Source organism: Somniosus microcephalus, chromosome 2, assembly GCF_052327205.1.
Source record: "Somniosus microcephalus isolate GS21.2 chromosome 2, FLI_Smic_1.0, whole genome shotgun sequence".
Taxonomy (NCBI): Eukaryota; Metazoa; Chordata; class Chondrichthyes; order Squaliformes; family Somniosidae; genus Somniosus; species Somniosus microcephalus.
Window position 1 is genome coordinate 185,110,388 of NC_140988.1, and position 27,077 is coordinate 185,137,464.

At 45.0% G+C, this 27,077-nt stretch overlaps 1 protein-coding gene across 1 annotated transcript in view; it reads right to left on the bottom strand.

Annotated features, from left to right (window-relative positions):
* Positions 1-27,077, bottom strand: part of anapc4 (anaphase promoting complex subunit 4) — a 136,939-nt gene that overhangs the window by 40,349 nt on the left and 69,513 nt on the right. The window contains exons 8-12 of the mRNA XM_085968048.1: positions 25,616-25,700; positions 19,624-19,734; positions 19,204-19,287; positions 15,188-15,274; positions 2,664-2,728 (exon numbers count right to left, since the gene is read on the bottom strand). Of these exons, the coding sequence (XP_085824174.1) occupies positions 2,664-2,728; positions 15,188-15,274; positions 19,204-19,287; positions 19,624-19,734; positions 25,616-25,700 (432 nt within the window). The remainder of the gene's footprint in view (positions 1-2,663; positions 2,729-15,187; positions 15,275-19,203; positions 19,288-19,623; positions 19,735-25,615; positions 25,701-27,077) is intronic.

The window sequence follows — 27,077 nt, forward strand, 5'->3', positions numbered from 1 at the left end:
CAATTTTGCTATAAATAGCTAACAGCAAAGATCTCTCCCCACCTCTGGATGGGGTTTCAAAATCAAGCAATGGTTCTAGACGCCGAGTTATTTCCTTTTCAATTTTAGCATGTCAGCATCTTGCTTAAAACAACATTTTATATATCTAGCCCATAATGATGCTGATGGAAGCTCAGAGGATAAGTATTTTATAATTAAGCGGGCATGATGTCTTGTTGGTGACAATAAACAAAAGAATATAGGGTTTAGGGAGGAGCTTTTAGTCTTTTCACACTTTGGGAGATAGTATGGGAGTAGCTTAAGTGACTGAGGAAATGAGGAATACTGAGGGTTTGTGAGTAGTTGAGGAGGAATGCATTGAAGATTTGGGGGTGGGGGAGTGGAGGGGGAGTAAAGTACCCTAAGTAGTGAAAGGGTAAAAAGGGCCAGTGAATAGTTGAGGGATAGGGAGCACAGTGGCTGGGGAATATTTGGTAGAGATTGGGGTACAGGAAACTTTGTGACATCCGGCACTGACAGGACCTGGCAGCACGGTGGCATAGTGGTTAGCACTGTTGCCTCACAGCGCCAGAGACCCGGGTTCGAATCCGGCCTCGGGTGACTGTCTGTGTGGAGTTTGCACATTCTCCCCGTGTTTGCGTGGGTTTTCTCCGGGTGCTCCGGTTTCCTCCCACAGTCCAAAGATGTGCGGGTTAGGTTGATTGGCTATGATAAATTGACCCTTAGTGTTAGGGGGATTAAATTCGTGGGGTTACAAGGATAGGGTGGGATATGTGTTGGTGTAGGGGTTACGGGGATCGGGTGGGATATGTGTCATCAAAACTTATTGGCTCGATGGGCCGAAATGGCCTCTATCTGCACTGTGGGGTTTCTGTGATTCTGTGACCGGCGTGTTGCCGATCTATCAAAACTGCCGGACATACAAAGTTAATGTTGAAGCATACGGAGGTTTTCATCTCCGTATCTGACAACAAACACTGTTGCTTAGCAACAGCTTCTAAAGAGTCGGCTGCAGCTGCAAGCGTCTGTAGCTGAAGCTGTTGCTATAACTACAAGCCTTGCAGTGGCTGACTGGGGAAAAAAAAAAGCACGAGATCTAAAAAAACTTACAGAAAACGGCTCCTGATTTTTGCCGTTAGATCGAGTATCCCGGACATACAACCTCCGGATAAACCAAAGTTTCCTGTAGTGAATAATCAAGGTGCGTGGCATGGGCTTAGGAAGAATTAAGTTGGGGAACATGAGTAATTACGAAGGGAGTAGTTAGAAAGTGCAAATTGGCTAAATGTGTAGTTGCGGTAGAAGGATAGTGAGGACTGGAAAAGGGGGAACTAAGTTTTGATGACGCATAGTGGATATTGGGTGGTTAATGATATTTGGAGGTCAGTAAGTAGGAGGGGGAAAAGAATAGTTTGGAGAAGGGCAATATATGATGGGGAGACAGTGGGTATTGGAAGTTGTAGTGGGCATCAGTGCAGTACTGGGGTTTGGGGATCGGCAGAGTGTATGTTGGGACACAAGTAAGGATTGCAGATTGAAATAAATATAGATAGAGAGAAATATAGATTAATGGAAGAATGGATATGGAAGACCAGAAACAGTGGATGTAAGAAACCACAGCGGAACAGGGAGAGGGTAGAGCTCAAACAGGTGGAAATAAGTACACAAATGGAAGCAATAAAGCCAAGTAAAATAAATGTGAAAAGGGTGTTGAAGGCCATCAGATTAAATAAATAAATAAATGGAAATGAAAAGGAATGGATATGGTGAAGCAGACAGCGGGAGCAAGGAATGGAGTAAGATCAACAAGGAAGCAGGAAAGTGGCCTTTGGTTCTAGAGAATGGCCTCAACCAAATTAATTCACTAAATAAGAGTTTTTGTCAGGTTGCTGACTTGCAACAAAAGACTAAGCAAACATGTATCAAAAAATAAATAAAATGAGCCTTTGGTAGGCTGACCACTTAAAAGTCAGGGTGAGAGAAGGAGCGCGTCAGCACCGCCAGTTCCCCCTACCCCCGCATTAATTAAATCAAATTGGCAGGCATCTCCTGAATTAGTTTGGCAATTCGGGAATCGGTAAACATCTTCCCAAGTTAATTAAATAAAACTGATCATCAGCCTCAGAGAACAGGTTTTCCCAAAATGAATGAATTAAATAAAACTAGCATAAACAAGAGCAGGCCTGATGCAATTTAATGAGTTGATTAAATGGGAGCTTAAAAAGAGGAAATTAAAAGTAAAAGAATCAGTTAGAGTAAAAAATTACAAAACAGTTTAAAGTTGGTGGCAGGGCTGTAGATGGAGTTAGGATGACCTGAAGGGACTTGGATCAAAGAAAATATACAAATAAAAAAGCTATAAAACAATGAAAAGAAACATTTTGAAGTTTGATAAAGAGCCTCGACACCCAGTCAATGAGGAAGTAGGCATGACAAAATCAGGACAAAGCAAGTCAAGTGTGAAATGGACAGAATCCGCATGCTATACACAAAACCTTTATAGATATATACAAATGATACTGAAACAGTGGTTTATCTAATCATTAACCCACGTGTACTCAACCTTAATATTAATGTGGCTGGCAGCAATTGGGAACATTCATGTGCCATTATAAGCAGATTTTGTTAAAATGTTCATCGGCAAATTGCCTCAACAAACCTACCTAGCTTTACCCCACATCAGCAGTTGCATGAATTCTTCCTGCACTGAAGTTTTTGTATTTTTTTCCTAAAAACAAAATTATATAATTGAAGATTCTGTGACATATAATCTCACACCAGGGTCTCCGTCTACAGTATAGGCTTTTACACAGCAATGGAAACAACTTAGCAAAATTAAATAATTTCCAAATGCCACACCAGAGTCATTAACAATGAGGGGGAAACGAGTGGAATGTGGAAAAGCAGGTCATATTTAAAAGGATGTGCGCATTTAATTCATAAATGGCTGTGTATCAGTCATTATATTGCTTCAAAATATATTCAAATATTTGTCATCTTTCCCAAAGCGAGGGATGGGGTTGGGGGAAGGAGAAGTATCTGGCTGAAAGGAAGCTCAATGTGGAAGCATGAAATGGGTTCTGTGAGCAAGTAATGGAGAGGTACAGCACCAAGCGACTGTTTGATGAATGGCAAAAAGGATATACCACTGAATAAAGTGCTCGCAAGGAGGGTTTCCAGGTTTGATACTTCAGGACACTGTGCCCGTAAAACAGCAGTACACCATTCCTGGTAGCAGATAGTGACCAGACTCAGTGTGACCTGCAAAAGCTGGGAACAGATGTTGGAGAAGATGGCAGGGTTTCAAAGAATCCGACAAGATTATCGGACAGCGCCATACGTCAAGTAGATGGTCTAAGATTGTATGCCACAAACGGTTAGTCAACCTGTTCCCCATTTACTGCTTACCCATGCCAAGCACTCATACAACCTTTTACAGCTCTTTCATTGCAATTCATGTATACTAGGACATGCCTTCAAGATGCAATGGAAAATTGTTTCACTTGCTCACATATTCCAAGGGCATAACATCTCAAGTCATTGTAAAATAATCTAGCTGAATGATGCGCAACCACTTGCTGACACACAGGTTGCGCTTGTACTTACACCTTTCAGAATCAAGACTATTCTTCTGCTTGTACAAGATGCTATAGAGCGCACAATTTGAGCTAAAGAAAGGGCTTCCTGGTGAAGAATAGGCTGCAAAGACACATGTCCTGTGAGATGCCCAAGTAGATTTGACTCTGGAAGCCCACAACTGGGTCATTGCAGTTCTGTCAATCCCATTCAAGTGAAGGCAGACCTCCCTCTGATCATTTCTCTGCAACTCATCCTCAATCTTCTTGAGGGTGAGGAGTTGCCAAAGAGGAATGCCCAGAAGCATATCTTGAGCATCCAGTGCAGCAAAGCAGACAATACCATGCAGCTTGTTCCAGTGCACTTTTGCAGCAATCAGCCTCCGCAATTTTCTAACAAACCCAAGCCAGTGTACACGTGCCACCAGTGTATAGCAATGGAAAATTTCCTCATATGATTTAGAAGATGGTCCAGATAGCACTGTTTAGTTACAGCATAAAAATTATTGCATATGATCAGCTAACAAAAGCAGGCTGGAATAACTCTTCTAACAATGCTCCATGGAGGTCCATATCTCAACTGGACCAAATTTTCCCATTATCGTTTAGTTGTTCATTTGCCAGTTTATAGCATTTTGACTGTATCCCGCAACAAAATGCTTGATCATGGAATTACCTAAAGTTTTATTGCCAAATGAGATAAGTTACTGCTTTTTAAAAAAATCTCAAATTCAATCCCCACTCTGTATTCATGTATATAGAAAGTGACGGTACTGGTAATCTGTAAATTTTACAAGGTCAGGATTTATCTCTAAGATTACAGAAATAAGGTTTACACCAAATTTTGATTATCTGACTTAGGGGAGAATAGAATGAATGAATGAGGCTGTCGAGAAGTTGCGCGACCGAGTAATACAGGTATTGAGGTTATCAGAGTTTTGATATCTAATACCCTCACAGCACCAGGTCAAAAGGAGTTATGTTGCACCAGTTGCACTTCTCTTTCAATGCTCCTCAGTTGCTTTTGGTATGTAGGTCTTTTATCTGTGAGTGTACTTGTAGAGTTCTGAAGATTTTTAGGATCTATCGGATCATTGACATAGCTTTGATCAGTTTAAATTTGTTCTTCTGCTTCTCAACAGATTGACATCCAGGCTAGGTCATTAATCACCCATTGTTTTAAAAACCACAATATATTAGGATTAAGATTTTGAACTTATCTGGTACAATGTTACCTGCTCTCTGACTTGATGGAGTTGCAAAACAAATATGTTAAATAGTAAAAGCTTTTTTTTAAACCTTTCCACAAAAGGATTTTTTTACTTAGAAAGATCTCAGACAAACAGAATTTTTACTTATTTTGGAAAATACGATAGTTGTGTGCAATGTAATAGCCAGCCTTGCCTGAATGAATTAAATAAAGGATGGTAAAAGTCAGTTTTTTGGAACCATGAAATGCATGAATAGATTGTCTCTTTCCTATTGTGGATGAATCCGCTCAATCAGCACAGGTGACAGAAGGTTCCTCAGCTGAATGGACAAAGCACACTGTGAAAATGAAGAGAATATCCTCTGCTGATGGTCTCCAACACTAGAAAAAAAAACTATTTCCTATTGGTCACAAGTCCTGTAGGTGGACACTACTCAGGTTCTTACTGGGTTGGATGCACAGGAGCCACAGCTGAATGGGAAGTACCTATTACTCGAGCACCTCTGAACTGGCTCCAGCATAGGTGATGGGCTACATGCTGGGATGAGGCTCTGGAAGCCGCAAAACAAGATGCTAGTGTGGGAGTACCTAGTGCGTAGTAATTGGAAGGCCCTTCTCAGTCATAACAATCGTCTTTAGCCTCTGTTGGGAGTTCTTCAACGGCTACCAGCTTACAAAGTGAAAGCACCCTCCGTTAAAGGAAGTTGGAAAAACTGCAACATCCCAACAAAGGTTGCAGCTGAGCTAGCTGGCATAACAGTGAATTCCCTGGATACATGCCCGTGGGTAATGCACCACACTCCTTTATCCAAGATGAACACTGTAGCCTGCTGCTGCAGCAAGATAGTCTGTAATTAATGCGAGGAGCATTCGTAATAAGGTGGATGAATTAGCTGCGCAAATAGAGGTAAACGGATATGATATGATTGGGATTACGGAAACATGGCTCCAGGGTGACCAAGGCTGGGAACTCAACATCCAGGGGTATTCAATATTCAGGAAAGATAGGCAAAAAAGAAAAGGAGGTGGGGTAGCATTGCTGATTAAAGAGGGGATAACACAATTGAAAGGAAGGATATTAGCTCTGATGATGTGGAATCTGTATGGGTAGAACTGAGAAATACCAAGGGGCAGAAAACGTTAGTGGGAGTGGTATACAGACCTCCAAACAGTAATGCGGAGGTTGGGGATGGCACTAAATGGGAAATTAGAGACGCATGCAATAAGGGCACAGCAGTTATCATGGGTGACTTTAATCTACATATAGATTGGGCTAACCAAATTAGTAACAATACTGTGGAGGAGGAATTCCTGGAGTGTATACGAGGTGGTTTCCTGGACCAATATGTCGAGGAACCAACTAGAGATCAGGCCATCTTAGACTGGGTATTATGTAATGAGAAAGGATTAATTAGCAATCTTGTTGTGCGAGGCCCCTTGGGTCGGAGTGATCATAATATGATAGAATTCTTCATTAAGATGGAGAGTGAAGTAGCTGACTCAGAGACTAGGGTCCTGAATTTAAATAAAGGAAACTACGATGGTATGAGGCGCGAGTTGGGAAGGATTGATTGGGGAATGTTACTCAAAGGGTTGACAGTGGATAGGTAATGGCAAACATTCAAAGATCGTACGGATGAACTACAGAATTTGTTCATCCCTGTTTGGCATAAAAATAAAACAAAAAAGGTGACTCAACCGTGGCTAACAAGGGAAATTAGGGATAGCATAAGATCCAATGAGAAGACATATAAATTGGCCAGAAAAAGCAGTAAACCTGAAGACTGGGAGCAGTTTAGGATTCAGCAAAGGAGGACAAAGGGATTCATTAAGAGGGGGAAAATAGAGTATGAGAGTAAGCTTACGGGGAACATAAAAACTGACTAAAAGCTTTTATAGATATGTGAAGAGAAAAAGATTGGTGAAGTCAAGCGTAGGTCCCTTGCAGTCAGAATCAGGGGAATTTATAATGGGGAACAAAGAAATGGCAGACCAATTAAATACATACTTTGGTTCTGTCTTCACAAAGGAGGACACAAATAACCTCCCAGAGATGTCGGGGAACACAGGGTCTAATGAGAAGGAGGAACTGAAAGAAATCAGTATTTGTAGGGAAATGGTGTTAGGGAAATTGACGGGATTGAAGGCCGATAAATCCCCAGGGCCTGATAATCTACATCCTAGGGTACTTAAGGAAGTGGCCCCAGAAATAGTAGATGCATTGCTGGTCATCTTCCAAAATTCGATAGACTCTGGAACAGTTCCCATGGACTGGAGGGTAGCTAATGTTACCCCACTATTCAAAAAAGGTGGTAGAGAGAAAACGAGGAATTATAGACCGATAAGCCTGACATCGGTAGTGGGGAAAATGCTAGAGTCCATTATAAAAGATGTAATAGCAGAGTACTTGGAAAACAGTGACAGGATCGGACAAAGTCATCATGGATTTACAAAAGGTAAATCGTGCATGACTAATCTACTGGAATTTTTTGAGGATGTAACTGGTAGAATAGATAAGGGAGAACCAGTGGATGTGGTGTTTTTGGACTTTCAGAAGGCTTTCGATAAGGTCCCGCATAAGAGATTAGCGTGTAAAGTTAAGGCACATGGGATTGGGGGCAAGGTACTGACTTGGATAAAGAACTGGTCGGCAGATTGGAAGCAGAGAGTTGGAATGAGCGGCTCTTTTTCTGAATGGCAGGCAGTGACTAGTGGGGTACCGCAGGGATCGGTCCTAGGACCCCAGCTATTCACAATATATATAAATGATCTAGACGAGGGAACTAGATGTAATATCTCCAAGTTTGCAGATGACATAAAGCTGGGTGGGCGTGTGTGCTGTGAGGAGGATGCCGAGAAACTCCAGTATGATTTGGACAGGTTGGATGATTGGGCAGAAGCGTGGCAGATGCAGTATAATGTGGATAAATGCGAGGTTTTCCACTTTGGTGGCAAAAACAGGAAAGCAGATTATTATCTGAACGGCAATAGATTGGGAGAAGGGGAAGTGCAACGAGACCTGGGTGTCCTTGTGCACCAGTCGCTGAAGGTAAGCATGCAGGTGCAGCAGGCGGTTAAGAAGGCAAATGGTATGTTGGCCTTCATAGCAAGAGGGTTCGAGTACAAGAAGGAGGATGTCTTGCTGCAGTTGTACAGGGCCTTGGCGAGACCACACCTTGAGTACTGTGTGCAGTTTTGGTCGCCTTATCTGAGGAAGGATGTTCTTGCCATGGAGGGAGTGCAGCGAAGATTCACCAGACTGATACCTGGGATGGCAGGAATGATGTATGAAGAGAGATTGGGTCGATTGGGCTTATACTCGCTGGAGTTTAGAAGAATGAGATGGGATCTCATTGAAACTTATAAAATTCTAACAGGACTGGGCAGACTGGATGCAGGAAGGATGTTCCCGATGGCCGGGGAGTCCAGAATCAGGGGTCACAGTCTAAGGATAAGGGGTAGGCCATTTAGGACAGAGATGAGGAGGAATTTCTTCACCCAGAGAGTGGTGAACCTGTGGAATTCTCTACCACAGAAGGCAGTGGAGGCAAATTCATTAAATATATTCAAGAAGGAGTTGGATATATTTCTTAAGGCTAAAGGGATCAAGGGATATGGGGAGAAGGCAGGGACAGGGTACTGAGATTGGATGATCAGCCATGATCGCATTGAATGGCGGAGCAGGCCCGAGGGGCCGAATGGCCGACTCCTGCTCCTATCTTCTATGTTTCTATGGTCTTCAATCAATGGAAGGCGCCTTTAATATAGGAAACCATCCCAAGACACTTCACAGAAGCGTAATCACACAGAAATTGACGGTGAGCCAAAAGAGACTAAAAGCTTAATCAAAAAGGTATGGTTTTAAGGAGGGTCTTAAAGGTCGAGATAGAGGTGGAGAGGCAGAGAGGTTTAGGGAGAGAATTCCAGAGCTTAGGGCCTAGATGGCTGAAGGCACAGTGCCACTGGTGGGGTGCAGGGAGTGGGGATTGTGTAAAAGGCTAGAATCGGAGAAAGTAAGTACTTGGAAAAGTTGTAGGGCTGGAAGTTACAGGGACAGGGAAGGGCAGGATCTTGAGGGATTTGAACACGAGAATGAGAATTTTAAAATGCGGGCATTGGTCGAACAGCAGCCCATGTAGGTCAGCAAGCACAGGGTTGGTGGGTAAGTGGGTGTTGGTGGGGGTTAGAATAGGGGCAGAAGAGGTTTGGATGAGCTCAAGTTTATGCTGAGTGGAGGCCAGGAGAGCATTGAAATAGTAGAGTCCAGAGTTGACAAAATCATGGATGAGGGATTCAGCAGCAGATGGGCTGAGGCAGGAGTGAAGACGGACGATGTTACGGAGGTGGATGTAGACGCTCTTTGTGATGGCGAGTATACAGAGTCAAGTATGATGCCGAGATTTCGAACAGTCTGGTTAAGCCTGAGCAGGAGGCCGGGGTGGCCAATGGAATCAGTGGTGAGAGAATGGAGTTTATGAAGGATTTAGTTGTGAAGATGATCTTGTACCATTTTCATCACAGCCTGAAGCTGTGATATTTGCTGATGAGCGAACCCAACCCAATGGACTCGATAAACAATAATTCTTGATTGCAAAAGAAGTTCAGCGGTTTTGGACTCACATTTGGGCAATTCAGAATTCATGTCCTGGATTGTCGCCTTACCATGATGGGAAACATGACTGCTGAATTAGTTATCGGTGTGGTAAACAGGGGCGCCACAGAGATGCAGTAGAACCACTAAGTTCTATCTACTTTGGCCCTAGTTTCATGTTGCTTTCACAATTCATCCCAGACTCCTTGGGCAGTGGTCCACAGGGGGGTCAACCTGGCAAATTCCAAGAAAGCCATGGGGTAGAGGCATTCCAAGATTCAGAAAAAAGGCTCCACCCTAGATGCAGGGACTTCCGGGGCTACGATGTTCAAACTCTGGGCAATGTGAAAATTGAATGCCTCCAGAAGCTCGGAATTCCGATTGAGGGAACACACTTCCAGTAAATTGGTGCCTTTCTCCGCATCTTTCAGAAGCATTTCCAAGATTTTGTTTATCAGGATTTATTTTCCCAGTTAAGCAACTCCCCGATTTTAAAATTCTCATCCTTATTTTCAAATCCCTCCATAACCTCGCCCCTCCCTATCTCTGTAATCTCCTCCAGCCCCACAACCACCTGCTTCCCCAAGATATCTGCGCTCCTCTAATTCTGCCCTCTTGAGCATCCCGGATTATAATCGCTCAACCATTGGTGGCCATGCCTTCAGCTGCCGAGGCCCTAAGCTATGGAATTCCCTCCCTAAACCTCTCCGCCTCTCTTTCCTCTTTTAAGACACTCCTTAAAACCTACCTCTTTGACTAAGCTTTTGCTCATCTGCCCTAATTTCTCCTTATGTGGCTTGGTGTCAATTTTTTTGTCTTATAATACTCCTGTGAAGCACCTTGGGATGTTTTACTACATTAAAGGCACTATATAAATACAAGTTGTTTTTTTTTAACATTCAGTTCAAATGGTCTATACAGCTGCAGGACATGAACGCAAGGCATATTTGGCAAGCTGATACATCGGGGGAGAAATTCGGTTGGTAGCGCCAGCGATTAGCACCTAAAGAGGCCGAGAAGTGGGGCGCTAACCAACTAGCGCCCGGGCGCAGCGAACCCTGCGCCTCTTCCCATATTGAGTGGACTTTTAGCGCCGGCGCTAAATCTTAGCGCCCGCTCACGGGCGCAGGCAGATCATGACGTCATTTCAGTGTGCAACGCCTTTTTGGCGCCCCGAACCGGAAATTCAGTGGCGCCCCCCTCTGTTCCGCCTGACGCTAATAAGGACAGCTTACCTGGAACGTTCCCCAGTCGCTCTTGGGCTGGGGGGGCGTTCTTTAAAGGGGACTGCACTGGTATAAAAGCGGCAGCCATTTTGGATTTTGGGAGCACAACTTCTTTGAGAGTTTCACAGAGTTGCTGAGCTGCACTCTGAGAGCCATTTCACCAGTGAGCCAGCGCTGGCAGAGGAACTTCAGCCTTCTGACCATCACCTTGCTGCTGGTGAGCATTTACAACGGGAAAACTTTCTTGTGCGCTATTATTATGGGGGCTGCATTGGAGGGGAACGTCCTGCTGCTGAACCATCTGGAAAGGGCACAGAGACGCAGGGAGAGAGGGGCAGGCATGGCCAGACGGAGGAGGGCCAACAGACGTCGCCACATCAGACCGTACGCTGCCAGGGTTTTCCGACAGCAGTTCTCTTACTTGAACATGTCAGAGGAGCAGTGTCTCAGAAGGCTGCGCTTCAGAAAGGAGGTGGTGACTGAGCTATGCCACCTGCTTCAGCCAGATCTGCAGCCTCAGATAAGGTGCAGAACCTCTCTGTCGGTGGCTGTCAAGATGACTGTTGCCCTGAACTTCTACGCGAGCGGCTCCTTTCAGGCCGCAACTGGGGACATAGCCAACATATCGCAGTTTGCGGTGCATTGCTGCATCCGTCAAGTAACTGATGCACTGTTTAAAAGGAGGCGGCAGTACATCTCCTCCCCTATGACACTGGACAAGCAGCGGGAGCGCGCAGAAGGCTTTGCAGCAATAGCGGACTTCCCCATGGTGCAGGGCACCATTGACTGCACGCACGTGGCTTTGCGGGCGCCTGTATTGAATCCGGAGGAGTTCCGCAACCGCAAGGGGTTCCATTCCTTGAATGTGCAGCTGGTCTGTGACCACCGACAGCTGATCCTCGCAGTCAATGCGCAGTTCCCAGGCAGCAGCCACGACGCCTTCATCCTGCGCCAGACTTCAGTTGCAGACCTTTGAGGCCCCGGCTCACCCAGGAGGCTGGCTTCTCGGTGACAAGGGCTATCCTCTGTGCCCATGGCTGATGACCCCGCTCCGTTCGCCCAGCACCCCTGCTGAAGAGCGCTACAATGTGAGCCATCAGGCGACGAGGAACATTGTGGAGCACACAATCGGCGTGCTGAAGCAGCAGTTCCGCTGTCTGGACCATTCCGGAGGCGCCCTGCAGTACTCACCTGAGCGAGTCTCCCACTTCGTGGTTGTATGTTGCATGCTGCATAACCTTGCTATCCTACGCACCCAGCCAATGCCACCAGACATTGAAGCACCAGCAGAGGAGGAGGAGGAGGAGGACCAAGACGGGAGGGAGGCACAAACTGGAAGGGCCGTCCGTCAGAGGCTGATCAGAAGTCGCTTCTAGGCCCCTCTCACGGAATGCTTGGTGCCATTTGAAGAGCAGGAATGGAACCGTTCTGATAACCCAAAGCCTATGAAGGGCAATATGAATGTAAATAGCAGACATGGCCAATGTAAATAAAAACATTTGTTTATTTTGCAAAATGTGCTTCCTTCCAACATGACAAAGCAATGGCAACAGAAAGCAAAACTAACACTCTAACACATAAGTGACTCGCACACCCGGGAGACTATCCAAAACATTACTAACATTCAGACCAGCATCCACGGCCTTGATTTCTACAAATAAGACGTCTCAGCAGCACCTTCTACTCATTCCCCCTTGATGGTGATCTACTTCTCTTGCGAGATCGGCCCCTTCCCTCCCTGCAACTCCTCCGTAATGGGACCCCAGTGGCTGCATCAAGGCTGGGGGAGGCCTGCTGACTGTCCGAAAGCGCAGATGCCTCTGAGGGACGGCCTGGACGACCTCTGGGCTTGGAGGGCCCGGATGCTGACTGCTCCAACTGTGCATGGGTGGAAGCAGTCTGTCCTGCAGGTGGTGGCAGCTGCAGTGAAGACGTGCCAGTGGTGGCATGAGGAATGCTGTCATCCTGAGAGCGGACACCTGCTTTGTGGTCGGCCGACACACTGGCACTCTGACGGGGCAGCACCGCAGCATGCGCACCAATCGGCTGGTCCACAGATTGCTGGCCTGCTGTGGTGCTGCAAAGGCCCCAGGTAATCCTGCCTGATCCAGCGAGGGTGGCAGCAGTCAGTGGTCGCGTGGCCTCAATCTGCGTCTGCATGAGACCAGCGAGTGACTGCGTGGCAGCACTCAGCACTTGCGTGGCAGGTGCCAGTGCTTCGGTGAAGCCCTGGACAGTCCTTTTCAGTGCTTCGGTGAAGGCCGGGACAGTCCTTTCCAGTGCTTCGGTGAAGCCCGGGACAGTCCTTTCCAGGACTGCCCCGAAGCCCTGGACAGTCCTTTCCAGTGATGTCCCGATGCCCTGGACAGTCCTTTCCAGTGCTGCCCCGAAGTCCTGGACAGTCCTTTCCAGTGCTGCCCCGAAGTCCTGCGCACTCCTTGCCTGTGCTGCCCCGAAGTCCTGCGCACTCCTTGCCTGTGCTGCCCCGAAGTCTTGGACACTCCTTGCCAGTGTCTCGATGGATTCAGGCATCCTTGCCACTGCAGCCATGAGCTCAGTGTGCCTGAGCCGAGCTTGGGCGCTCATTTCTGCGAGGGCACGCACCTCTTCTGCGCTCTGTGCAGCAGTACTCGCGGCCTGACTTGCCCTCCGGGGAGTTGCCCCCGAGCTTCCCTACCCCCCTTGCGTTGCTGCAGCCCGCTGGGTCCTGGAGCTGGTTCCTCCTCAGAGCCTTCCCCCCCCCGCTCCCCTCCAGGGAAGTAATATCCCCAGTCTGCAGATGGGCTGGCTTGCCTGAGGGTGGTACGGATGGTCCGGCTTCCTCCTGCTCGTCACCTCCGGAGTCAGTGGCAGTGGCAGCTGGTGATGCATCATCTGAAAGCAGGGAGGTTGAAGAGTGGCTTTAGCAAAAGGACAGGGTGGCAGCAAGGGATGCATGAGTGCTGCAATGCTCTGACTTGGGTCCAGAGTGAAAAAGCATGCTGGTGCGGGGAACAAGTGGAAGGAGAGAGTTCAAAAAGGTGATGACCTTACCATCGCTGTGCACAATGGGGTCGGCAGCTCCAGTGGTGACAGGACCAATCATCCGGCTTCCAACAATCTGGTGGACTCGTTCCTCCAGGTCCGTGAGTGTCTGCAGGTGAGGTCGACCTCCTCCGGTACGAAGCTGCTCCCTCCGGTTCCTGGCCAGCTTGGCCTGCAGGAGAAAGGACGGGAAGTGATGATACATTATGCCCTGAGCTGACATCACATGCCCCCCATGGTAGAATAGCCCTTACATTATGCCCTGAGCTGACACCACATGCCCCCCATGGTAGAATAGCCCTTACATTATGCCCTGAGTTGAATGTGCGTGTGTGTTTCCAGAAAGGGCCATGTGTGCTGGCTGACAGATGGCCATTGGGGCTTCGCGCACCCTCTGGCCATAAAGTCAGGTGCAGATGGAGGGATGAAGAAGATTGCGAAAAAGGCACTCACCCTAACAACCCGAGTGAGGTCGTTGAACTTCTTCCTGCATTGCACAGGAGTCCTGGGCACGATGCTGCTGGAAGCGACTCTTTGACAAACTTCCCTCCAAGCTCTGCGGTACTCGCTCTGATGAGGCCTCCTGCCATTGTCGGGGTACAGCACAGCTCGCTGGCGCTCCACTGCGCCAACCAAAGCATCCAATGCCCCATCGGTAAAGCGCTCCGCTCTCTGCCTCACCCTCTCCATCTGTTGAAAGTTTGGAACGCCACAGAATGCACAGCGCCGATTTTGAGGCCTACAAGGCGCAGAGTGTGGCAGCTGATCCTAATTGACCCGCCCCTTTAAGAGCTGGCCGGTGCCAGCATGTCTCGGGGAAATCGATTATTGACAGCACCTGCGCTGTGCCCGGCCGCCGAGAAATTGAGTAGCGCCGCCGGGTTAGCGCCTTAAGAGTCCCGTGCAGCGCCTGATTTTACACCGCATCACCTTGAGGGGCGCAGCAACCCAATATCGCTCGAGGTGGCAATAAGTTGCGCCTGGCGATAAAATTTGCGCAGCGCCAATTCTAGCGCCCCAAACGGGGCTATACCGAATTTCTCCCCCATCATGTTTTGATGTCGGGTAGTGCAGGCATTCTACATGACCATCTACAATAGTAAGTGGCTGCTACAATTTAGTGTTTGAATGCCTTGGAGTTACTGGGCAGCAATGCTGTTACAATGAAAAGCTCATCCATTCAGCTTCACTTTCACAATTTATGTTATCTGAACTCCCTTTGATGAAATTATTTTCCTTTAAAATACTCTCCATCATTATTCTATATAATAATAGTACATAAAGGTACCCCTTCAGGGTCAAAATTGGCATCTTATCTTGTACCTATACAACAGAAATATGAAGTGTTATAGCAAAGTAGAAGGCAGTCTCAACACAGAAGCACTTTTGCATACATTGAAAAATTGGACGATACAAAAATGCTCGTCCTTAAGTTAATTAATGCATTTTAAATCTGAAAACTATTAAAGAACGTGATTTATACCGACTACAAAACATGTAAGGAACAAAATTTAATACAGAGCTCAGCTAAAATAGAATTATTATTTACATCAGTACTAACCTGTACAAACTTTGTCAGTCTTAAGTCCATTTGCATTAAAATATCCTCCCAGGCTTCACACATGCAGGCCAAAGACAGCTTTTGGTACTATCAGTTTAAAAAAAAAATCAAGAACAAGAAAATTAACTATAAAGAAACGATACTGTGAAGACCACCAAGATTAACTTTTTTTAATAACAGTTATCAATTTATTAAAATATCCAATCTAGTAACTTAGAAATTCTCTGCCATTATATTGCTGTCCAGGGGCCAGTGCAGGTCATTCATTGGGTTACTTCATGTATTTTTTAAAATATTGTTCTTTGATTTCCTTGCCAGAAACATACTCACACAGATGATCGAAAAGATACTGAGCAAACACTGAGCAAAGGCAAGCTGAGACTTGTATGTACAATTACATTGTCTAGTTACTGGGTCAGTGTTGAAATTACGGTCGATGCTATGATCTGCGTTTCACCAAGGCGAAGACTTTGGATCTAGTTTCACCTCTCCCCCTCCATTAAAAAGTCTATTAAGATTAACTATTTCTTAAGCAAAGAAATAACACATGTCCAAAACACAATTACATTAAGTAAATTGTACAGCACTTAACCCATACACCACCTGTAGGCTCCCGATGTTAAATTTTTCAGGATTTTAGTTTGTGCTATATAAATGTGAACATATCCTAATATTATAGTAATAAAGCTACTCAGACGTTAGGAGTAGCTACCTGAATGTGTCAGTACCTCTGTTACCTCATGCAAATGACCATTCTTTATGCGTTAACCTTGCCATTGTAATTAAATATTGGGTTGACCGAAGCCATTGTTTTCGGTCCCCGCCACAAACTCCCGTTCCCTAGCCACTGACTCGATCCCTCTCCCGAACATCTGTCTGAGGCTGAAGCACACTGTTAGCAACCTTGGTGTCATATTTGACCCTGAAATGAGCTTCCGACGACATATCCGCACCATAACTAAGACTGCCTATTTCCACCTCTGTAATATCGCCCGTCTTCGCCCTTGCCTCAGCTCATCCGCTGCTGAAACCCTCATCCAGGCCTTTGTTACCTCTAGACTTGGCTATTCGAACCCACTCCTGGCTGGCCTCCCACATTCTACCCTACGTAAACTTGGTCATCTAAAACTCGGCTGCCCATGTCCTAACTCGCATCAAATCCCATTCACCTATCACCCCTGTGCTCGCTGACCTACATGGGCTCCCCGGTTAAGCAACACCTCGACTTCAAAATTCTCATCCTTGTTTTCAAATCCCTCCATGGCCTCGCCCCTCCCTATCTCTGTAATCTCCTTCAGCCCCACAACACGCCCCCCACCCAGAGAAATCTGCGCTCCTCTAATTCTGCCCTCTTGAGCATCCCTGATTATAACCGCTCAACCATTGGTGGCCATGCCTTCTGTTGCCTAGGCCCTAAGCTCTGGAATTCCCTGCCTAAACCCTCTGCCTCTCTTTCCTCCTTTAAGACGCTCCTTAAAACCTACCTCTTTGACCGAGCGTTTGGTCATCTGCCCTAGTTTCTCCTTATGTGGCTCGGTATCACATTTTTTGTCTTTTAATACTCCTGTGAAGCACCTTGGGACATTTTACTATGTTAAAGGGGCTATATAAAAACAAGTTGTTGTTGTTGTATGTGAACAGGCTATTTAACAATGGAAAGCTATCATTGCAGAGCCCAATCCTGTTGTAACCAGAAAGATTCAATGGATACTGATCTGGAGCAGTAATCTTGACTGATAGTTTCCCCCTCCTCTTTGGGCCAGGAGCACTGAGGCCTATTGCAGTGACTTATCAGCACTGACCAGGAACTGAACCTAGAACTTCCTGGTCTGTAAGGTTCAGTACTACACAAATAATGGATTTATCTGTTGGATCATTAGGGATTCCCCATGAGTAGCTTTAGTAATATAATAAATTTTATACTACTAAAATAAAGTTTTAAGCAATAATCGTATATTTATAGATCTTAAATTTTCTATCATGTTGTGGGTATTTTTAATGGTTTACTTGACTCCCCTCCTCTTCCCCACTGCTTCTAGGTCTTCACCCAGAATTCTGGAGCTGCGACCCACATTTTCAGCAAGTGTCCAGACTAGCTGAAAGAAAGAGTTTCAATGGCCTTGGGCACTGAAAATTTATCGTCACTTCATTGAATCGATTAAGTCAGTCTTTCATCTTTTGAATGCAACATCAAGTGCTCAATGAGATAACTTGTCATCGCACACCTGAAAGAAGTTTCTCAAATTGGCACCATTCTGGAAGTTACACGGCTAGCTATATCAATAGAATGATCAACTTCTACAGTTAAATTTTAAAAAAAATCAGTGCTGTATTTTGCTTCCTAATACAAGATATGATGATCCTACTCGCTCTTACTTTACTGCAATGCTATTGCAAATAAAGCATTCTACAGCATCACAATACATCTTGCAGGATGTTGTTCATGTGATTAGTATCAGGAAAAATGATGAGAAGGTCGCCATCGCCAAATGGTGGAAGAAGCTTGTTGGTCTTGACCAGGAGATAGATGCACACCAAAGCAATGGTATGAGTTGAACCATCTGGTACAGGAGCTTCAGGACATAGACTCCACCATCCAAGGTGGCCTGCAGGAGTGCTGAGGCTTGTGATGCTGGAGACCCAGAGTATCAAATCCTAATTAATTAATGATGAAATCATTGGAATTATTCAAAACAAAAACACACCTATTGATGCGGAGAATGATAATGTTGCATCACCAATCAAGACTTGCTCTAGTCACAGTGAAGTGGTGGACATGCTAAAACATTTCACAATGAGTAGCAAACAGAGACTGATCCTGTTGGGCTCCTCCTCCTAAAGGAAAGATGGCCTGGCAAGTAACTAAGGAAGGAGCAACAGTCAATGCTCGTGGCTATGGGGTCCAGTGTGCTAGAGGTCTTAAAAGAGGTTACAACTTACCTGTTCTACTCTTCGATGTTTGGTAGGTGATTGCACTTAGTCAAGTGACAAGGTGTATTAGTGGTTGAAAGTAAACAGAACTTTTTTGTGCCCCTTGTATATCTGATTGGTCCAGTGAACCAGTCAGAAAGCACAGCTAAAATAAAACCCTTTATGTGGATGGGATAGAATATAAAAATAGGGAGGTATTGCTTCAGTTGTACAAGGTATTGGTGAGACCGCACCTGGAATACTGTATACAGTTTTGGTGTCCATACTTAAGAAAAGACATACTTGCTCTCGAGTCAGTACAAAGAAGGTTCACTCGGTTAATCCCGGGGATGAGGGGATGGACATATGAGGAGAGGTTGAGTAGATTGGGACTCTACTCATTGGAGTTCAGAAGAATGAGAGGCGATCTTATTGAAACATATAAGATTGTGAAGGGGTTGGATCGGGTGGATGCGGGGAGGATGTTCCCGATGATGGGTGAAACTAGAACTAGGGGGCATAGTCTTAGAATAAGGGGCTGCTCTTTCAAAACTGAGATGAGGAGGAACTACTTCACTCAGAGGGTGGTAGGTCCATGGAATATGCTGCCCCAAAAAGCTGTAGAAGCTACATCATTACATAAATTTTAAACAGAAATAGACAGTTTCCTAGAAGTAAAGGGAATTAAGAGTTACGGGGAGCGGGCAGGAATTTGGACATGAGTCTAGGTTCGGATCGGTCATGGCCCTGTGGGTAGCGGAGCGGGCCCAGGGGCCGTGTAGCCTGATCCTGCTCCTATTTCGTGTGTCTAATTCTGTTAGATTCAGGAGATGGTTCTGTGATAGTAGATTGGCGGTTAGGATCAGATCAGCCATGATCTTAATGAATGGCGGAGCAGGCTCGAGGGGCCGATTGGCCTACTCCTGCTCCTATTTCTTATGTTCTTATGTATGTGACAGATTGTTGCCAATTAAAAAAGCTCCCCATGTAAGGTATCAAACACAAAAACATTATATGGATAGACAAACAACAAGTTCAATACTTTGAACAATTAATCTTTAAGGTGTTGATCCCAACCAGTTCAGATTTGCAACTTTGGACTGTACCTGGAGGAGTGTTGAAATATGAGTGAACTTCCGGGCCATCCGAGTTACCTCAGGCAAACAATCTGACAGCAAAGTGGTATCCAACTGTGTAAACAAATGATAAGATCATGTGTTTCAAAAATACTACTTTTGTTGAAGTAACCTCTTGAATTCCACACAATGCTCGTAATTGATGTTCAACTAAATAATTAAAGCTTAATACAAGCTCCAGCAAACTCACTGAATTTGATATCCTAATCAACCATACTAGCACTTTAAGTGCAATAGCTTTCTATTGCAAGTTCAGAGGGAATTTTCACATAATTTGCATAGTTACAAGGACATGGTTATTAGGACACCTTTGCTTTGTTATTCATACAAGCCTAAATCGAGTTGATTAGATAAGACATACATTTCTGAACAAAGGTCAGAAAATCCTACCTGAAAATAACTGATAATTGGCTCCGGTTCCTTGGATAGTTGAACTTCTGTGATTACAGACAACGCTTTCAGGTCACTGGACAAGCAAAGATCCAGACAACGGCCTGCAATCTGCAGGCGGAAATCATTTTTTTTAGTGCAACATTGAAATATGTTTCCCTATTCTCTTCTAAATAAAGACACAAATTGTTCTCTCAAAAAACATGACAAACATAAAGAATTTTTAGCAACAGGAAGAGGCCATTTTTGACTAATGCAAATCCCACCACGGTCCTCAATCCCTTCCCTTTCCCAAGAAACTATCTGTTGCCTCTCGAACACTATTTGTTTTAATACCCTCCTCTGATACCCTGTCCAGAGAGTGTTCTTGGCATACTGTTGGATAATGTTTCAGCATTAAGGAATAGGATCCATAGCAGTTTAAATGTAGCAACTGGTAATGTAGGCGAGGGTGAATTTGGCCAGAGGTGGTGCTGATGGTTTGGGTGGATTGGATACTTATGAGAAGGTGGCATCGAAGAGTGTAGTAGCCCACAGCAGATTCCTGTTAATTGTGTCCAGTTCCTGGCTGTGGTTGGTTGTCCTTGTCTTCCCGCTGCTCCGTGTTGCTTATGCCTCATTGCATGTAGATGATGCTGATGCTAGACACTTTTGCCAAACTGTACTGAAGCAAGTCTGTCAAGTGCTGCTTCAAGATCCTTACAGATAATAATCCTTATGACTGCAAATACCTTACTGTACTGCCACTCTGCCAATGTTTCTAGCTATTTGAGAAGTGCCACGATATTAGGGGATACTCTTGGCCACCTAGGATACAATCCTGTATTCTTCTGTCTGTCTGAAATTCTGGAGGCACTGCTGAATGCCTCAAGACAAATACATAATGACTGCTAGTTGGAAACAGAGCATTGACCTACACTGAATTCTATGTTGATGACCACAAATGAGCTGCACGTTGAATAGGTGGTAGTCCTAGCAGTTCATCAATATGCTTGAATTACGGGCGGCAGCTCAGAGCCACATGGGTGATGCCAATTATGCTTCGGACTTGGGAGAATTCTGCCATTTGGGAAAAATGCATAGCACGTTCATGCTGCTGCTGCTGGTTGTTTATACATAGAAGGCGTGATGGATTTGTAAACAATGCATCATCCACCTGCTTTACACATTTGTATTCTGCCGACTGGCATGTTGCTGAATGTCCCTTGTGACTCGTAGTCAACTTAATAGCCACTGGCAGTGCCGTGTTGGTGGTGGAGTTTGGTTACAGGTCAGATTGCAATATTCAGCATAGTCCCATCACAGCTTCACCTATGAACTGCAGCCTTTAAAAAAAATTAATTTATGGGATGTGGGCGTCGCTGGCAAGGCCAGCATTTATTGCCCATCCCTAATTGCCCTTGAGAAGGTAGTGGTGAGCCGCCTTGAACTGCTGCAGTCCATGTGAAGGTACTCCCACAGTGCTGTTTGGGAGGGAGTTCCAGGATTTTGACCCAGCGACGATGAAGGATCGGCGATAACACTTCTAAATTAGGATGGTGTGTGACTTGGAGGGGAACTTGGAGGTGGTGGTGTTCCCATGCACCTGCTGCCCTTGTCCTAGGTGGAAGAGGTCGCAGGTTTGGGAGGTGCTGCCGAAGAAGCCTTGGCCACGGTACGCCGGTGATGGGGGGAGTGAATGTTTAAGGTGGGAGATGGGGTGCCAATCAAGTGGGCTGCTTTGTCCTGGATGGTGTTGAACTTCTTGAGTGTTGTTGGAGCTGCACTCATCCAGGCAAGTGGAGAGTATTCCATCACACTCCTTACTTGTACCTTGTAGATGATGGAAAGGCTTTGGAGAGTCAGAAGGTGAGACACTCGCCACAGAATACCTAGCCTCTGACCTGCTCTTGTTGCCACAGTATTTATGTGGCTGGTCCAGTTAAGTTTCTGGTCAATGGTGACCCCCCAGGATGTTGATGGTGGGGGATTAGGCGATGGTAATGCCATTGAATGTCAAGGGGCGGTGGTTAGACTCTCGCTTGTTGGAGATAGTCATTGCCTGGCACTTCTGTGGTGCGAATGTTACCTGCCACTTATCAGCCCAAATCTGAACGTCGGTCGTCCAGGTCTTGTTGCATGCGGGCATGGACTGCGTCACTATCTGAGGAGTTGTGAATGGCACTGAACACTGTGCAGTCATCAGCGAACATCCCCATTTCAGACCTACAAAGGGACAGTTCCTCAGACAAATCCAGGTAAGTCCATCTCTGTTGATATATGTGGGTTGACAGCTTAATGGCTGGTTTGGCAAGTATATCACTGGTGTAATCTCATCTGCCTGGCATCCTGTCTTGCGGCCACCTCTTCCTCCAATTGTACCATCTCTTGTTGAGGTATTTGGTGGAACAAGGGGTATTCTCATTGAAAATCCCACACATTTACAATTTAAATGGCAGCAAATGAAAATGATTGTGTCAAAATCCTTAGCAGAAACAGTAAGAAAATAAAGTGTGGCCCAAAATAAAGCAGAGGATCAAAATGCCAATAGTCTTATAGTGCAAGCTCAAAAGGTTATAAATCCACAATTTATAGTTCACTCCTAAATCCTCATTTCTTTTCAGAACAGAGCGAGCCTAGCAATCCTGAATGGCCAGTTTACATGGTTGTGATCATGGTGCTAGCTAAAAATGAAAAATGTTAGAGAGCAAAACAAAGATTTTCGCTCTCACATGGGGAAAAGACAAACCTGAAAAAAAGATGGACAAACTGCAAAAAAAAAAAAAATTGTTTCTTTTAACAGCTTCTTAAAAATTGTATTTTTTATTAAAATGGACAAATTTCACACTGCACAAAATTAAAATTAGTTTTTCAGGCCCTTAACATTGTTTAGCAGTCAATACACTGTTAAAACCCCAGTTACACCTAAACAACTTTGGGCCTAACTTTTAATGGGGAATTTAACAGCGTACTTACTATGTCAGAGCTGCGAATGACAGATGGCAATGTCAGGATTTCCGCATGCACCAAATCCCAAAGTTGCAGTCAGTTTCAGAGGGAATGACGGCGAACACTGCCAGTTTGCCGTCATCCCAATCGCAAATTCTGGGCCATTAAAATGGAGCTCCTGACTATTTTTAGCAGACGCTCCCTGTGACTAGAAGTGTGTGTGAAATACTTCCAATGCTCAGTTTGCACCAATGCCTGGTTCAGCAGGCACATCTTCATCCTCAGTCTCAGTTCCCGTCCACCTGAAACATGGTAATAGTTTTTTGACCGACAAAAGTTGTGAAATACATAAAATGTTAACTATGATCTTTGAGAACTTAGCTGTGCTACACTACAACACTCCTTGATCTCCCTCTCCCTTTCCTTCACCATTGGTGTCGTGCTTTCAGCCATCTAGGCCCCACACTCTAAAAATGCCCTCCCTAAACTCCTTCGCCTCTCCACCTCTCTCTCCTCCTTTGAGACGCTCCTTAAAACCCACCTCTTCGACTAAACTTTTGGTCACCTCTCCTAATATCCCCTTCTTTGGTTCATCCATTTTTGTCTGATTACACCTCTGTGAAATGCTTTGGGATGTTTTTCTATGTTAACGGTACTATATAAATGCAAGCTGTTGTTATTGATGATCTGTCCAAGCAGCTGAATCTTTGTTTCAACACTCCCACGATATGCTTCACCCTTATTCTGGTGGCTATGTGTGCTTCATTATATTAATCTTCTGCTCTTGATCATGACAGTCTCAAGAGGGACATGAGCCAAGGCTGGATGATATCCTTGCTCTCCGAGGAGCAATCCAACCAGTCTTCCTGCCCATTCAAATAATGGTGGCGCCATGAATTTTAGAAAACAATAAGGGCATCGAGACTGCTACCATTTTAACAAACAGTGATATGCATAATTATGTGCCTGTAAACAGACTAGCTACACATTAATTGATGGAACTCCTTACTGTTCATGAAATTTGTGGGATGGGGCCATGGGGATTGTACAGATGCACGCGTCCCATCAGTAATATCCCACGCTTTGGGGAAACCAGTTACAATACAAGACCAGGGCTCTGTTGCCCTGTATGCTGCTTCCCATTGGAAAAGTAATAAAGGAGTTAGCCCTGCCAAACAAAGCACCCGTCACCTGCTTTATGTATCAGTGCACTATTTGCAAAATTTGGCAGATATCCCCTGCTATTGTTTGAACGGAGCCAGCTGTGTCAACATTCAAGGCAGAATTCACCCAGACAGCCACTGGCAGGGCTGGAAAGTCTGGCTCTAGGAGACGGTGGCCCGGATTTTTTGGTAAGAGTAATGGTGAGGCTATCAGCACTCACCGTTATTAGGGAGTAAATTGGTCAGGAACTTCCGGTGTCGGCACACGCGCAGTAAAACGTGGAAATCCGAAAGTTGCTGTCCCGAGTTGCCCTGCTCCTCCACGAGCTTCGCTACACCCGGTCCCGACAGCCGACAGCCGACATTCAAATACGTGAAGTGCGTGAAGTTGCAGCACTTACCCACCAGTTACCCACTAAACATGCCAGTTAGGGCTGGTACATTCAGGTGTAAGTGAACTTTTAACGGTGTGATCAGTCTTAATTACTGCCAAACAACATCTCTGGCACTGAAAATTTACTTTTATTAGCGTGGCTTCTCATACCTTCAGAATATAATGGGCTGGATTTTCCAATCGAAGGCTTCCTGCGGGTGGATGCCTTTGATAGGAGAAAATCTATGCACTTACCTGCTGGCTCCATAGGTCCTGAGACTTGCGATCCAGGACCTCTGCTATTCGAAATGCGCAGAGGCCCAGGTATCCCAGGGATGCATGCGGTTCGCAAGCGTCCCTGGGATCACATGGGCCATGGGGAACCAATCAAAGAAGGGAATCCCCATTCATACTTTTGACAGGTCTCTACACATAGATCTGTCAAAAGTATGAATGGGGATCACTCAAAAAACAGTTAAACATTAAAATAAAATTTAATCACGTATATAAAATTAGTTAAAATTACATTAAATTAAATATTTTAAACAAAAATTTTGTTTTTCGAAAAAAAAATTGAAGTTTTTTATGGGGCTAAAAATAAACTTACCTTTTTTAAAAAAGTATTTTAAAATTATAAATGAGTGAAAAAAAAATTATTTTTAACTCTTGTGCTGGTAAAAGCAGGCCTTACACATGCTTTTACCAGGCGTAAGATTTTTAAAGGTTTTCAGCGAGTGGTAGTTGTGCAGAAAGCGGAACTCTCTGCCTGCGGTGGCCCTTCTCCCGGGCAGGCGGATGATCTGTCAAGTGAATTCTTGACAGATCGCAAGTGCTGGTTTTAGCACATGCGTTTCACATGCCTAAATCCGGCACTTGCGAGGCCCCTACATATACACCTCGTACGCACCCCTGGGGGTCGGAAAATCCAGCCCAATTCTTTTTGGGGGTTAAAACTTTTCTTTTTTTACTTTTTCTTTCTGTCTCTTTTATCTTTCTCTTTCAATCCCATCTTTCTTTCCTGCTCTTTATTTTGCTTTCTGTACATGATTTAACACTGAATTAAATATTCTAATTTATACTTCCTGGTTTAGACACTGCGTGTCTCAGTGAGAATTCTTCAATCTGATTGGTTGAAGAGACAAGCTGTTACTTGCCCTGCTCACACACGCCACAGATATCTATAGAGGGTGCTGCGCTGAAAAGGTTCTCTAATAACCCTAAATCGCTATGCAAAAGCCCATGAAAGGTCTGTGGACAGCCGGCGCCATTCTTCGCCTCTGACCGCATAATCCGGGCATATTTCTGTGATTGCGTTTCTGGTGAATCACTAGCAGCAAAGGCAGATCTCCTCAGATGCATCTAGGTAGATGTGATTGGTCTGTATACATGGGTAGTTGGATAAGGATGGGTGCAGTGAGACCACCTCAAGATGTAAACACACCTCTCTCTTATGCCTCCTTAAATCCTTCCCCAAAACCAGTAAATAAGGAGCTATACCCAGCAAGACTCTATGCAAAAGCTGTCATACCTGTGTCACTGTTGCAATCTTGTACATTCCATATGCATATAATTCAATGAATCCAGAATCTCCCCCAAGAACAAGAGTATTTAGCCTGGTAGGAAAAGAACAGAAATATTAAATTGTACCTAACCTATTCGATGGATACTATTCATCAGCTTCAGTCGCCGAGTTAAACCTTTCTAAATCATATGTGGCAGGAACAAACATTTTTCAATAAAACAATGTGAAAAAGATAAACTCTGCTAATCTATGAATGACACTAAGTTGTTCAGTTATAATTCTGTATTTTGGACAATATTTCTATGTCAGATATTGCTCCACTACAGCTGCTTATAACCCATTAAGGTATTTCAATAAGAAATCTACTCTTCACATAACACAAATAAGAATGAACAGAAATCATTTTTGTAGAGCAGAACCTGCAGATAGTCCTGGCCATTTGTTACTAAGTGCTTTCTGGCTCCTGTATCTATCAAGAATTGTGTATAATGAAGGCTGGGAAGTGAAAGTAGTAGAGAAAAAAGTTGCAATGGCTTAATATGATGGTGTACATATGATTTGTACAAGAGTGGTAATACATAGATTTGTTCCATGATTCTTCATATACAGCATTACTAATCTTAACCATGCAATCAGCAGGACGATTTGGTTCCAAACCTCATCACAGTCTTGATCCATTCTTGGAGCTGAATGCCAGAGGAGAAGCAAGAGTAGCTATCCTCAAAGTCAAGATAGGATTCAACCGTGTCTAGCACCAAGAAATCCTAGCAAAACTGAGGCCAATGGGGGCCAAAGGGAAAATGATCTAGTGGCTGGGGTCATAGTTGACGAAGGAAAATGGCTGTGGTTGTCAAAACCAATCATCACAACTCCAGGACATTGCTGCAGCAAGGCAGTTTCCTTGCCCAATCATCTTCAGCGACTTCATCAATGAACTTCTCTTCATCATAAGGTCAGGAGTGGGACTGTTTGCTGATGATTCGAGTGTTTAGCTCGTCCAATAGTGATGCAGCCTGTGCCAGCCTACAGCGGTATCTGGACAGCATCCAGGCTTGGTTTGGCAAGTAGCAGGTTACAATTGCGCCACATAAGTGCCAGGTAATGATGATCTTAAGCAAGCCATCCTCTCAACCTTCAATGGCACCATCTTGAGGGAGAGTCACCACTGAAGAGAAGCTTAACTGGCCCAGCCATATCAACATCATGGTTACAAGAGCAGGGCAGATGCAGGGTACTCTGTGATAAGTTGATTATCCAGTGAAACCTCAAAGCCTCTCCACCATCGACAAAGCTCAATTCAGGAATGTGGATGGGTGCAGCTATAACATTCAAGAAGGTTGGCATCATTCAGAACAGAACAGTTCACTTGATTGGCACCCCTGTCATTGGGCTCAATATCCACCCCCTCCCAATCATCACTGGTGCACTGTGGCTGCAGAAGGTATGATGGGTACAGTAGCCTAGTGGT